We start from the raw sequence: 13,477 nt of genomic DNA on the forward strand, positions 1-13,477 counted from the left end.
CTTGAGTGTTATTTGATAGAGATAGGAAGGAAAGCCCCACTCCACCCCCATGGGACGGCATGGTGGCTCAGGCCCCTTCTCCACTCTCCTATCGCTCAACACTCCTTCTTCCCAGCCTCTGTTTTTGATTTATAGTTACATGCAGTTCACACAATGGTGACTACCGACACAGACCTCTGCCCCTCTGCCGTCCACGGTAGCAGCATCAGGGATACAGTAGCTCCTGGAGGTCCGAGATGGGGACCGAAATCCAGAGTCCTTGTACCCATGGCTACCAACCCTCTAAAGGACTGTTGATTGACAAGAGCAGCACCAGCAGGCTGCTTTGCCTAACAACTCCCTGGGTGGACCTTCACAGTGAAAGGATAGAGAGAGGTCACCAGAGAAGGGAAAAGTGTCCCCTACCAGGGAGGGCTTGGAGTCCTTCCTCTCTGGACCAACAGGGCATATAAGAACTAAACCATGGGACCTGGCTGTAGCTCCCTGGTAGAACACTTGCTTAGCATGTATGAGGTGCCCGAGTCCATCTCCAGCAACACCTCACATAAATAAATTAGGAATAAAGTTAACTGACGTTTTATAACTTGTCTTTTCAGACTGTAATTAGATAACTTCAGAGAGACCGGGGCCTCTGTGGCATCTTTATGCATTTGTTCTTAACGGAAGGAGAGCAGTTGTCAGATATGAATACATGCCTTGTAAACCTAAGCAAAGGTCACTGGGAAAGGACGGTTTCAACCCAACAGGGACTGAAACAGCTAAATGGCCACCATACATAACCAAAACCCCAAAAGTTGGATTAGTCTGGTGGTAACCAGGTTATGACTACTGTCTAGGAACAGTCTCCTGAGTCTCCCCACTTCTAAGATTGCCCCAAATAAAGACATAATCACAAACAAAAAGCAAATAAAAGAGTGTAGATGCCATCTACCCTGCCTCAAGGTGGAGAGACCTAGAAGAAGGCTCTGGCCCTAGTTCCAGTCCCTGCATCCTCTCCTCAGGCCATCCTGAAGTTCTCCCTCTTCCTTTCCACCTACTGAAAAGAGTTTAACCATATCCGTGCATGTGTGTGAGTGTGTGTATGTGTGTGTGTGTGTGAGAAAGAGAGAGAGAGAGAGAGAGAGAGAGAGAGAGAGAGAGAGCCCACATCATCCAGCTAACATTTTTGCCTTTAGCATCAGCAGAGTTTTTGCTCAGCAATCTACTTCCTGACTTAATTCCTGAGATTATGAATCAAATTTAAGTGAGTCTACACATTGTCCCAACTGGGTGATGAACCCTGTCCCAGATTTGTGCCAGAGGGTGAAGAATTAGTTATGGTGCAATTCTAACCCTGACAGCTTTGACACCCCTCCCCTATTCCTGGATCCAACACATGAGCCAGCCTTTTCCCCACATTCTCTTTACCTGGCCAGAGCAGGCTGGTGCGGGGAGCAGGCTCACCCATTCTTGTGTTATAGTAGCATGCTGGTGCGGCTCTGTAGCGGGCAATGGCTCACCTACCTTCCATCCAGACATTTGTAAGGTAGATCCCAGCCCTCTCTGGACAGAGCCTGTGTGTACGGCAGTACGTAAGAGCAGGGCAGGGCAGCAGTGGTGCACGCCTTTAATCCTGGGACTAGGGAGGCAGAGGCAAACAAATCTCTGTGAGTTCAAGGCCAGCCAAGAGCTAGTTCCAGGGCACTCAGGGCTGTTACACAGAGAAACCCTGTCTTGAAAAACCAAAAAAAAGAAAGGAAAGAAGGAAGAAAGGAAGGAAGGAAAGAAGGAAGAAAGGAAAGGAGTGGAGTCCAGGAGCAGAGGCTGCATATAAACCAGTCAGCCTGAGCGGAAGATCATACAGTCATACCGGCTTTCTACCCAGAACAGTTTAAGTAAGGGCTGTGACTGCTGGAGTCATCCCGGGTTTTGAGGATACAAGAAGGGGAGAGAAGGTAGAGAGAAGTGCAGGTCTCATTGTCTTCTGTGTTCCTGACTTCTAGGCCATAACCGGCATGGCCATTGACAACCACCTGCTGGCACTGAGGGAACTGGCACGGGACCTGTGCAAGGAACCACCCGAGATGTTCATGGATGAAACATACCTGATGAGCAACCGGTTTGTCCTCTCCACCAGCCAGGTACAGCTTCTGTATGTGTGACCAGGGCCTTGTAGTAGAACCAGGGAGTTTCCGAAGACATTATGCCTGGGAATCTGTCTTTGTCTCTGTTATTTTTAACATGCATACAACACACACATTCTCTCTCTCACTCATGAGTATATTTGCATATTTAATATATGTCAATCATGCAAAAATTATACATCCTTACAGGGTACAGTGTATGCTGAATTATCTGCATATAATGGGTAGCAGTCAAATCAGCCTAATTGGTATATCTATCATCTCAGTGATTTAAAGAACATTCAAAGTCCTTTCTATTAGCTACTTTGAAATATTTGAGTTATTGTTGTCAACCATATCCTTTCTACTGTGCCATCAAACATTGAAGTCAAAAAATATCTTCTTCACTCTCAACCCCATCACCCGGGCTCTTCTTTTTATTACTTGTGTGTATTTCTAGGTATGTATACATGTATGTGAGTGTATGCTCTATGTCTGCTGATGCCCTCAGAGGTCACAACAGGGTGTTAGATCCCCTGGAGCTAGAGTTACAAGCAACTGTGAGCTAACTGCCTGATATGAGTGCTGGGGATTTAACTTGGGTCTTCTGGAAGAGCTACAAGCTCTTTTAACCACTGAGCCATCTCTCCAGTCTGAGGCTCTACTTCTTAAGTGTTCTGTCCCCTTCCGTAGAATGATCTAAATGCTCAGGGAATTGATATTCTCCTACCTCCTAAGCAGAAATGGCCACAGGCTTCCTTAGCCAAGGTAGGCAGCCTAAGAACACACCCATCTGGGGGCTCTAGGGATCCTGCAGTACTGTTTTGCTGTCTGTTATGTGACATGTGACTTTATTCCAGGCCTGCTTGGAGGGTCCCCAATTAGGTCATGGGGATTATGATAATGAACGGCCAGGCCACCAGCCTGGTGCTGTACATATGCCGATGGTGTTAAAGGACCACAACCACAGGGACAAAATGACATTCTTTAGTGGGGAACTGCAGAGGAGGGGAGGACACACCTGAACACGCCAGCCTCCTGAAATCACCTTCTCTGCAAACCGCTGGACGTGGGCGGCAAAGGGGGCCGACAAAGCAACGTTGAGGATAAAAGCCCACTCAGTAATTTAATCTTGTCATTAGAGCCGTGAGCTTGCAGACATGAATAAATGAGAGCAGAATACTACAACATAAATTCTTCAGGAAACCATCCATGGGCAGAGAGTGCTCTGGAATGGCTTCATGGCCTCAGGCATTGCACGGCAAATTTATCTGACAATGCAGTGACTCTATTAGCAAGACTGATGGCTTGTTCTGCCCCATTAAAGTGGCCAGTGTCGTTTGAGAAGGTCCAAGAACACAGCACCAGAAACCTGTGGAGTGAACACGGACTCTGTCCCACGTTACATGGGCCCAACAATCCCTTCTCCTTTTCCAAAAACCAACTGATAAAATGAGGGTGGGGTGTTAGCCGTTCTTTCCCGCCCGAAAGTGGCGCTGATGGCCTGGGCTTTCCAGAGACACACTTTCTTGGTCACAGATCTGTATTGCAAAGCCTCAGCCCTCTGAATTCAAAACATCTTAGACAATTAACTAAAATTCCAGGTGACAGCAGGTTTGGAGGTGCCCGGTGCCTAGTAATTGTGCACGGGAGGGCCTCGGGGAGGAAATCAGGCCAGCCAGGCGGTACTGACAGTAATTACGGATCTGGGGGAAATCAACAGAGAAGATGGGCCAGATTTCCTCCAGTTCATAAATTACTCCCTGTGGGAAGCCATCTAATGGTTGGGTGCCACCAGGGTGCTGTTTAGTAAATTAGCCTGATTGCCACAGCGCCTCAAATGGCCCCTAGATGAAGGAAAGTCTTGGCTCAAGCCGGAGCAGCAGGTCGCCCTGGGAGCTTCCAGCTCTACAAGCAGAGCCAATTGCACACTGGGGAGTGGGTTGGGGTCTCTCTCCCTCGACACCATGCACCTCGATGGCTCCTCTTTATTACCCTAGCCATGTCCATTCATTCATGCCAACACATTCACTCTGCTCAAATCCAGGATGAGGAGACAGACAGGGAAACCAACAGCACTGAGGTCTTAGGAACTAGGGAATCACCCGCCACATCCTAACAGGTTCCAGGCTGAATGCCCCAGTAAGCTGCTTCTGACCTGTGCCCTTCTCCAGGTGCCCACAACCATGGAGATGTTCTGCTGTTATGGCCCCGTGGTCCCCAATGGATATGGAGCCTGCTACAACCCCCAGCCTGAGGCCATCCTCTTCTGCATCTCCAGCTTTCACAGCTGCAGAGAGACCTCTTCCGTGGAGTTTGCAGAAGCTGTGGGAGCAAGCCTTGCCGACATGAGAGATCTCTGCAGTGCAAGGCAGCCTGCTGAGGGCAAGCCAGCAGCGACCAAGGAACACACTAGAGACCCAATCAAGGCAAACAATCTCGACGCTGGCCACTAGCCCGACCTCCTGCAGGAGCCAGACCCTACCAAACCCTGCTCCCATCCCCCAGCCCAGCTTTTTGTTGCTCCCCTGTCCTCGTGGGCCCAACCCATCAGGCTGTATGGGGAGGCATCACACAAACCTGGCATGTTAGGAGAAAGAGTCCCTCATGGTTTTTCAAAGTGGTCTCTGGCCTTTACCAGTGGAAATGAGACTAGCTCAGCTTGGAAGCAGCCTAGGTGGGCTGGGAGCTTCCTCTAGGATCTGCAAAAACTTAACATTTGTACTTTGTTCCCAGCAGCACCCAGCAATGTGCATAGTAGTTCTGCCTAGCGACAGGATGCATCATCTCGTCACATGGTATGGACCCAATAAGACATGAGGGTAGAGGTTAGCCCTGGATTGTCACCCACCACCATCTCTCCACACACTCGCAGATACACATAGAGCCCGAGGCCAATTAAAATACAGAGGCCCATACCCCCAAAGACCTTCCTTCCATGGTCCACAGCAGTCTTCCTTGAGTTCAGATAATCTCATGCAGATATTCAGAAAGAAAAAACAGAGCAAACCAATTTTCTTCATTTGATATCGGAGGGAACTAAGTCTTTGGGCAAGGCTGTGAAGATTAAAGGTTGGGTTGTGAGTAAAGGCTGCATGGTCGCAGAGCCCTTTGGGATGACACTGTCCAGCAGGCATTGTCTCTGTGATCTTCTTTGAACTATTTACAATGATCTGGACGAACCAAGCCCATACTTGCAGTTCTCTATCGGGAAATGAATTCACTGTATTTACTGGATATATCAAACCATGCACTGTGAGGGCGTCAAGACTCATGAGTGGCAGACCCTTGGCTGGAGGGAACACCTCCTCCCTTAGGAAGAGACTGGAAGCTGGCCTTCCCCCTCCAAGAACAAAGGCAACACTGAGCCGTGGCCACAGGCTGCTCTGTGGGGACCTGGGAAAGGAGACTCTCTCATGTGTCCCTAAAGAGATGGAAAATGAGACAGTTGTTTGAAGCAGTGATGCACTGAAAGTATGGCCACCTTATCATACTGCTACATTGCCAAATTATATATGAAGTTGATGTTTGGGTTCTATTTTTATAATATAGTTCTAGATTTATGGTAATATGTACATTTTAATTTATAGTTCTGTGCTTTAAAGAAATACATGTATGAATAAAGAACAGTATATTGAAAGTATTCTATTCCAGATATTTATAAGGACTATAAGTCTGTATTCAATAAAATGTAATGCCAAGAAAGGTGACGATGTTACTGTTCCTACTGACAGATGGTACAAATTCACAGCTCAATGGCCTGTATCTAGACTCTGCCAGCACCAAGGTCAGAGAATGAGGCTTGGAACATCACATGAAGTCAGGAGTTTGAAGCCAACCTGGGTAGTCTAAAAAGATTCTGCATCTAAAAATAAAAGATACGGGGCCATGGAAGAAAAAGGACGAAGGGAACTGAGTCTTTGCTAATGTAAATGGCAGGCCATATTGTGATTGAGGGAGACACAGGTTTCAGATGTCATTCTGACTGAGCGACAGAAGCTCAGTATAGAGATGGGTGTTCCCTGTAAGCATGTCCAAACATGTGTACAGCGGCATAAAGTAGAGATAAAACCTCCAGTCTCAGAGGCCAGATGCGCGGCTAACAAGCCCAGGGGCACTCCACACTTGTTAAAGATCCTGGGAGTGCTATCGGCCTTCAAGACCATAGAGCCCCTACCTGTAATGTGGGAAATTTGAGACCAACAGTAATTATCGTAAAGACCTAGCATTCTTGCTATAGGCTCACAAATGCATGCTCATCCGGGTCCTGGCTGTAAGACCCTCTCCACAGATGAGCAATCCACAGTGCCAGAATGGAGTCTTCCAGATAGGGACCCCAGGGCTCTCCCAGCAGAACACTGACGTGCCCAGGTGAAGGGAAAATGGCTTAGAATACCCCAGGATGGAGGAGAGGATGAAAGCAATGTGAGCTATTCTTACCTGTCACACATATGGTGGATGGCCTGCAAACAGTCAGACATGAAAATGCAGACAACACAGAGAACAGGAAGTAGAGATAATATGAAATTATGCTTCCTTTCCATTGGGTGGATGCTGCTGTCCGGAGAAGAAGGCAGCTAGAATCCCTCTGAATGGCACAAGAGCAAACATATGTTTCCAAATTATTCTAGAACAGTAGTCTCCTTAGAGGGAAACACCAGTAGCTGTTCCCTTGGTCAGTATATATATATGTAGTTCAACGTGTGTATGTATGTGTGTGTATGTGTGTTTTCTGAGCTTTCATTTCAAAAATCCCTTTACATATGAAGGGTAAGCACAAGGCTCTCCTGGGAAGAGCTGGCCTCACATCAGGTGCAAAGACCTTTCTAAACCAGCTCTCTTTGGTTCCACTCCTATCATGTGCTCCTTCTAACTCTTGAAGGGATTTCTGTTCCTACCTCTGTCCCTTATGTCATGGGCCCAAGAGTTCTGTCTGTGCTCTCTGTTTCTAACTGAGAAGTAGTGATTTGCAGGCTGAGTTGATGCAGAAGGGCTCCTTCAACTATATATATTTCATATATACTAAATATATGAAAACATATATTTAAAGGGAAAATATTTACAGTATATACTGGCATTCAGAAGATAAAAAAATATTCCATCACTTAGAAAGCAGAGGCAGTGAGATCTCTGTGAGTTCAAGGCCACTCTGGTCTACAAAGCAAGTTCCAGGACAGTCAGGGCTGTGTAAAGAAAATCTGTCTCCAAAAGAAAAAGAAAGGAAGGAAGGAAGGAAGGAAGGAAGGAAGGAAGGAAGGAAGGAAGGAAGGAAGGAAGAAGTGCTCACCTTCCAGAAAGAAGGGTGTCATAGCAGGAGCTCCAGGTTTACACATGACATGTCTGTCTGTCCTAGCTTCACTTCTGTCACTGTGTGAAAGACCCTGTCCAAGAGCAACATGCAGGGGGGGAAGGTTTATTGGCTTCCAGTTGCAGGCTGAGAAGTCAGGAGAAGGGAACCTCAAGCACCATATCTGCAGCCAGGATCAGAGGGAGAAGACACACGTGGACCCCTGCTGTGCACTAGCAATGCTCAGCGGGCTTCCTTCACTCTGACACAGTTCAGGGCACAGCCCATGAAAGTGGCCACTCATGTTCAGGGTGGGTCTTCCCACCAACTGTCAAGACAGTTCCAAGGACGTGCCGACAGGCCGACCTGATCTACATAATTCCTCAGCTGAGACTCCTTCCCAGGTGAACCTAGGTGGTGGCGACAAGTCAACGTTTAAAGCTAGCCAGCCCAAGACCCCTCCAGCCCATCCGCACACCGCCCCTTGGGGCTGACAGGATGTGCAAGCCCGTGGAGGATGGAAGAACTACTTAATGTCCAGCACAATTCCCAGAGGCATCTTCAGCCTCTAAAAAGGACTAGAAAAACTCTTCCCATCAGGCCCCTCCCCGCCCCAGGTGAGGCAAGAAAGCCTGCCATCCACTCAAGGTGGTCGATGTAGGGGGAAGAAAGGCATGAGAAATTAAAGCCACAAACTTTGCCATGTGAAGATGAAAAAATCTGAATTTAACACAATCATTTTAAAAGGTCAAATTGGCCTGCTACAATAAGACTCAGAGAGGCACATAGACCACTTCCCACCTTGCACACATCAAACACCCACAGTGGGACACAGTCTATTGCAGATGAGTTCACAGTCAGAAATACAAAGCGAGGAAATAATGTGCATGACAGGAGCGCAGCGGAGAAAGCAAATAGGAATCAGGATGGCGGCAGCTTCGGGGAAACCGATAAACAGATGTGTCGAATATTGCTAAAGACGTTGTTGAGGGAGACAAGATAAGGAACACAGAGGACATGTGGGAGCTGTTGGGGAAGCATCCTAGTTTGCTTCCTGCTGCTGTGACAAATACCATGGCCAAAGGCAGCTTAAGGAGGAAAGGATTCCTTTGGCTGACACATCTCGAACACTCCATCACTGAGGGAAGGGAGAGCAGGAACTCAAGGAAGGAACCTGGAGGCGGGAAGTGAAGCACAGGCCGTGAAGGGTTGCTGCTTACTGGCTTGCTCTCATGGCTTACTCGGTTTGCATTCTGATACAGTGCAGGACCACCTGTCCAGGGGTCATACCACCCACATGACTAGACCTTCCCACATCAATTGTTAATCAAGAAAACGTCCCCCTGAACTGGACCGCAGGCCAATCTGATGGAGGCAACTCTTCCCTCTTCCCAATGACTCTGCTTCTGTGGGACAGACAAAACAAAAGCTAGCACAGGGGTATATTAGACAGAATGTGAGAAAGCACTCGTCAATGAGAAATGACTGAGAATATTCCAGAATCTAGAAAACGATTCTAAAAATCATGGGTCAAAGAAAAGAAGACAGCATAAACTTTAAAATACTTAGAGAATGTTAAAGACATCATCTAACAATGCTGCTCCAAGAATGTCCCAGGGTCATTAGGTCATAGGATACCTTATGATGAACTGCCCCCCAAAGTGATACAAGCCATTGCCATTGTTTTCAGTTACCAACCAGATGATAAGACCCTACTACTTGATTTGGTCTCAGGATACCAATAAATCAAGCTAAACATGAGCTGGAAGTGTGCTAACTTTCATACTGCTGCAATGTGCTATCTAATCTGCTGCTGGAGAAAAGGCGGTAACGTTCTGATCTAGCCATGAACCCTGCGCACTATACAGTACCAATTTGCCAGGCAAGTGTGCTCATTGGTGTCTGACATGGGAGTGTCCGATCACTTTATTGCTGGATTTGAGGCTCTCTCCACAAGAGGAATTCATGTCCGATACTACATACAAACCTGGTCAAAAACGGTGGCTAGGGAGGTCCCAGACCCAAAGATGGGAACCTACTACTATTGTTTGGCTGAATGGATAGTGTGCCAAACTGCCTTCGGGTGTTTATACACATAGACTAGCACCCCTCTCTGAAATGTTCAGAGCAGCTTCTATTTGTAGTTGATGCAGACAGGAAGTAACCGCTGAGTGCCTATATCACTTCCTCCAAGGAATATTGTGGAAGAGGATGTGGAAAGAGTCTAAGAGCGAGAGGAGAGGAAAGGGTGCTATGAAATGCTATTTTCTAAACATGGCGCTATGAAAGATAGCCAGGGAAGGCACTTCCAACTATTGTGCCCATGAATTCCTAGCACCAGTGGCTACCTGCGGAAGATCTTTGGGGTTTCAAATGCTCAAGCCAGGCCCAATGTCATTCTCTCTTCCTGATGACTAAAGATCCAGACATCTAACTCTCACCTCCTCCTCTAGCATCAAGTCTGGCGGCACTCCACCATGCTTGCTTCCATGAGGATAATGGACTAAACCTCTGACCTGTAAGCCAGCCCCAATGAAATGGTTTCCTTTATAAGACCTACTGTGGGCATGGAGTCTTCACAGCAACAGAAACACTAAGACACCAGACTAGTCAAATCACTGAACTCTGGGTTCAGTGAGAGAGATGGTATCTAGAAACAAGCATGGTGGCACACACTTCCCACGCCAGCCCTCAGAAGGTAGCAAGTGAGTTTGAGGCCAGCCGAATCCACATAGCAAGCTAAAGGACAGCCAGGGTTATATAGAGAGACCTTGTCCAACAGGAAACCCCGGGTAGCAGGCTGATAAGAGGGCTTGGTGAATCCAGGCTCTGGGCACCAAGGCTGATAACCCTGGAACCTACATAGAGACAGACAAGCCCCACACATTGACCTCTGACCTCCACACGCACGCCACAGTGTGCACACACACATATAATTAGGCACAAGGACGAGATGAAATATGAAAACAGATTAGCAGTGAAATCAAGAAGAACGTCCTTCTAAAGGCTTTACAAAGAGTAATCCGATCAGTAGTACTCCAGTGAAGAGTAGATTTTTGTCTTCTAAAAGTACACAAAGTTTAGGGAAAACCAATCGTTAGTGTCTTAGGGTTACTACTGCTGTGATGAAACATCACGACCAAAAACAACTCGGGGAGGAAACGGTTTATTTGGCTTACACTTCCACACTGCTGTTTTTCATTGAAGGAAGCCAGGACAGGAAGCTGGAGACAGGTTCCTCTGATGCAGAGGCCATGGAGGGGTGCTGCTTACTGGCTTGCTCCTCTTGGCTTTCTCAACCTCTCTTTTAAAACCCAGGACCACCAGCCCAGGGATGACCCCACCCACAGTGGACTGGGCCCTCCCCTCTCCATCACTCATTAAAATACCCTACAGGCCTACCTGCTGACAACCTGGTCTTCGCTAGGCATTTTCTCAATTGCGGTTCCCTCCTCTCAGATGACTAGAGCTTGCGTTGACCTTGTAAGGACATACACAATGTTAAAACTTTGCAACTTCAAGAGTTAGTTGAAAACAGGATATCTAACTAGGAACCTGAGCTCACGCATAAACCATGAGATGTTCCTGACGGCAGGCCACCTGTTACTACCCAGCTCTGTGGTCTGTCAGGGAACAGCAGAAGCAACCACTTTGGGGAGAGGGCATGCTAACAACAATTCACACCTGTTGTTATGTGAGACCAACTCCTTTGACCCAAACTGAACCCAGTTGTGGTTTTTGCCTATACATGTAAGTCCCAATTGAGAACGGCGGGGGGGGGCCTCTCCCTACTGCGCAGCATTGTGTATGGTAGTTGAGCTCCCAGCCTGGCTTGGACTTTGTGCGCTGAATAAACCTTGCTTTTGCATTCTGGACTTGACTGGATTCCAGTGGTCCCTCTGGGGGTCTCAACTTGGGCACAGTAACATAAAACGAGCCAGCACAATTAGGTCCTTCCAAAGGGCACGAGGCCATACTGACCAGGATGAAGAGCACCGGTGTCCCGGACTGTGCAGCCTTTCTCTGTAGATTGCTGTGCTCAGCTGTGTTGTGAGTCACTTCCTGCTATTCAGTGGTGCTGTAAACTCAAGGTCCCGGAAAAAGCTACGCGCATGTGTAAAAGATTCTACATGGCTGATTGGTTGATCTGAACTTCATGGTTGTAGAGAGTTGCAACGTTCGGATGGAGAACCCACATTATCTTGGCTTATTGGTTTTCCCCTTAATATTTATTCATTGCTAGGGTCCCTGTCTGACCTAAAGTCTTTTCAGCCATTAAAAAAAGTTTTGGAATATATAGACAGACCATTAGCTTTCACAACCCCAAATTCCTGTTTGGGGGAAAGTTGTGCCTTGCACTGCCAGTGTGAAACAGAGCTCAGGGGAGATTCTTTGTGCCCCTCCAAAAGTCAGAATTCTACTGGCAATGGGGATCAACCCATATGTGTCACAGAAGGACAGGCAACACGTGGAAAGAATTGATATTAACACACAACAGTAGCATATGTTGGGAGAACTCATGGGAACGAGTTTTTATTATTTATTTATTAAAGATTTCTGTCTCTTCCCCGCTACCGCCTCCCATATCCCTCCCCCTCCCCCAATCAACTCCCCCTCTCTCATCAGCAGTCAAGGTTCCCTGCCCTGTGGGAAGTCCAAGAACCTCCCACCTCCTTCCAGGTCTAGTAAGGTGAACATCCAAAAAGCCTAGGCTCCCACAAAGCCAGTACGTTCAGTAGGATCAAAACCCATTGCCATTGTTCTTGACTTCTCAGTAGTCCTCATTGTCCGCTATGTTCAGCGAGACCGGTTTTATCCCATGCTTTTTCAGACCCAGTCCTGCTGGCCTTGGTGAGTTCCCCATAGAACATCCCCATTGTCTCAGTGTGTGGGTGCACCCCTTGTGGTCCTGAGTTCCTTGCTCGTGCTCTCTCTCCTTCTGCTCCTGATTTGGACCTTGGAGTTGTAGTCCGGTGCTCCAGTGTGGGACTCTGTCTCTGTCTCCTTTCATCGCCTGATGAAGGTTAATATTCAGGAGGATGCCTATATGTTTTTCTTTGGGTTCACCTTCTTATTTAGCTTCTCTAGGATCACGAATTATAGGCTCAATGTCCTTTATTTATGGCTAGAAACCAGATGTGAGTGAGTACATCCCTCATACAAGATCAAGGATACAAGATCAACTCCAAGAAATCAGTTGCTTTCCTATACACTAAGGAAAAGGAAGCAGAGAGGGAAATCAGAAAAGCATCACCTTTCACGATAGCCACAAATAGCATAAAATATCTTGGGGTAACTTTGACCAAGGAAGTGAAAGATCTATTTGACAAGAACTTTAAGTCTTTGAAGAAAGAAATTGAAGAGGACACCAGAAAATGGAAGGATCTTCTTTGCTCTTGGATTGGGAGGATCAACATAGTAAAAATGGCAATTCTACCAAAAGCAATCTATAGATTCAATGCAATCCCCATCAAAATTCCATCAAAATTCTTCATAGACCTTGAGAAGACAATAATCAACTTTATATGGAAAAAAAAAAAACCCAGGATAGCCAAAACAATCTTATACAATAAAGGACCGTCTGGAGGCATTACCATCCCTGACTTCAAACTCTATTACAGAGCTACAGTATTGAAAACAGCTTGGTATTGGCATAAAAACAGAGAAGTCGACCAATGGAATCAAATAGAAGACCTGGACTTAAACCCACAAACCTATGAACACCTGATTTTCGATAAAGGAGCTAAAAGTATACAATGGGAACGAGTTTTTAATCCTTGCACTTTTCATAACCCTATAAAAATATCGACCATGTTGGTTTTCATAAATGTGTGTTGCGCTCACTAAAAAGGTAATTCTTAGGCTTAGCTAATCACTGTTGGAGAAAACAAAACACCCCTGAATCTCAGGACTGTAGAACAAACGCTTCTGTCTTCCTCGGCCAAAATGAAGCAGGCTGTGAGGCTGCCCTGTCATGGGGTCTCTCATCCATGGGGCCTCCAGGTTCTCCCTGGATTATCTGGGGGGCGGGGGGGGGTTTGAAGGAGAAAGAGGGAGGGAGGAAAGAAGGGGGATAGAGACACAGAGA

General features: G+C 47.0%; 1 protein-coding gene across 1 annotated transcript in view; it reads left to right on the forward strand.

Moving 5' to 3' along the window:
* Chat (choline O-acetyltransferase) overlaps positions 1–4,615 on the forward strand; it is a 46,108-nt gene extending 41,493 nt beyond the window's left edge. Inside the window, exons 13-14 of the mRNA XM_050140598.1 lie at positions 1,983–2,120; positions 4,277–4,615. Coding sequence (XP_049996555.1) covers positions 1,983–2,120; positions 4,277–4,558 — 420 coding nt within the window. The 3' untranslated portion in view covers positions 4,559–4,615. The remainder of the gene's footprint in view (positions 1–1,982; positions 2,121–4,276) is intronic.
* Positions 4,616–13,477: the final 8,862 nt, after the last annotated feature.

Source organism: Alexandromys fortis, unplaced genomic scaffold, assembly GCF_014885135.2.
Source record: "Alexandromys fortis isolate MF-2015 unplaced genomic scaffold, M_Fortis_MF-2015_v1.1 scaffold_46, whole genome shotgun sequence".
NCBI classification, from domain to species: Eukaryota; Metazoa; Chordata; class Mammalia; order Rodentia; family Cricetidae; genus Alexandromys; species Alexandromys fortis.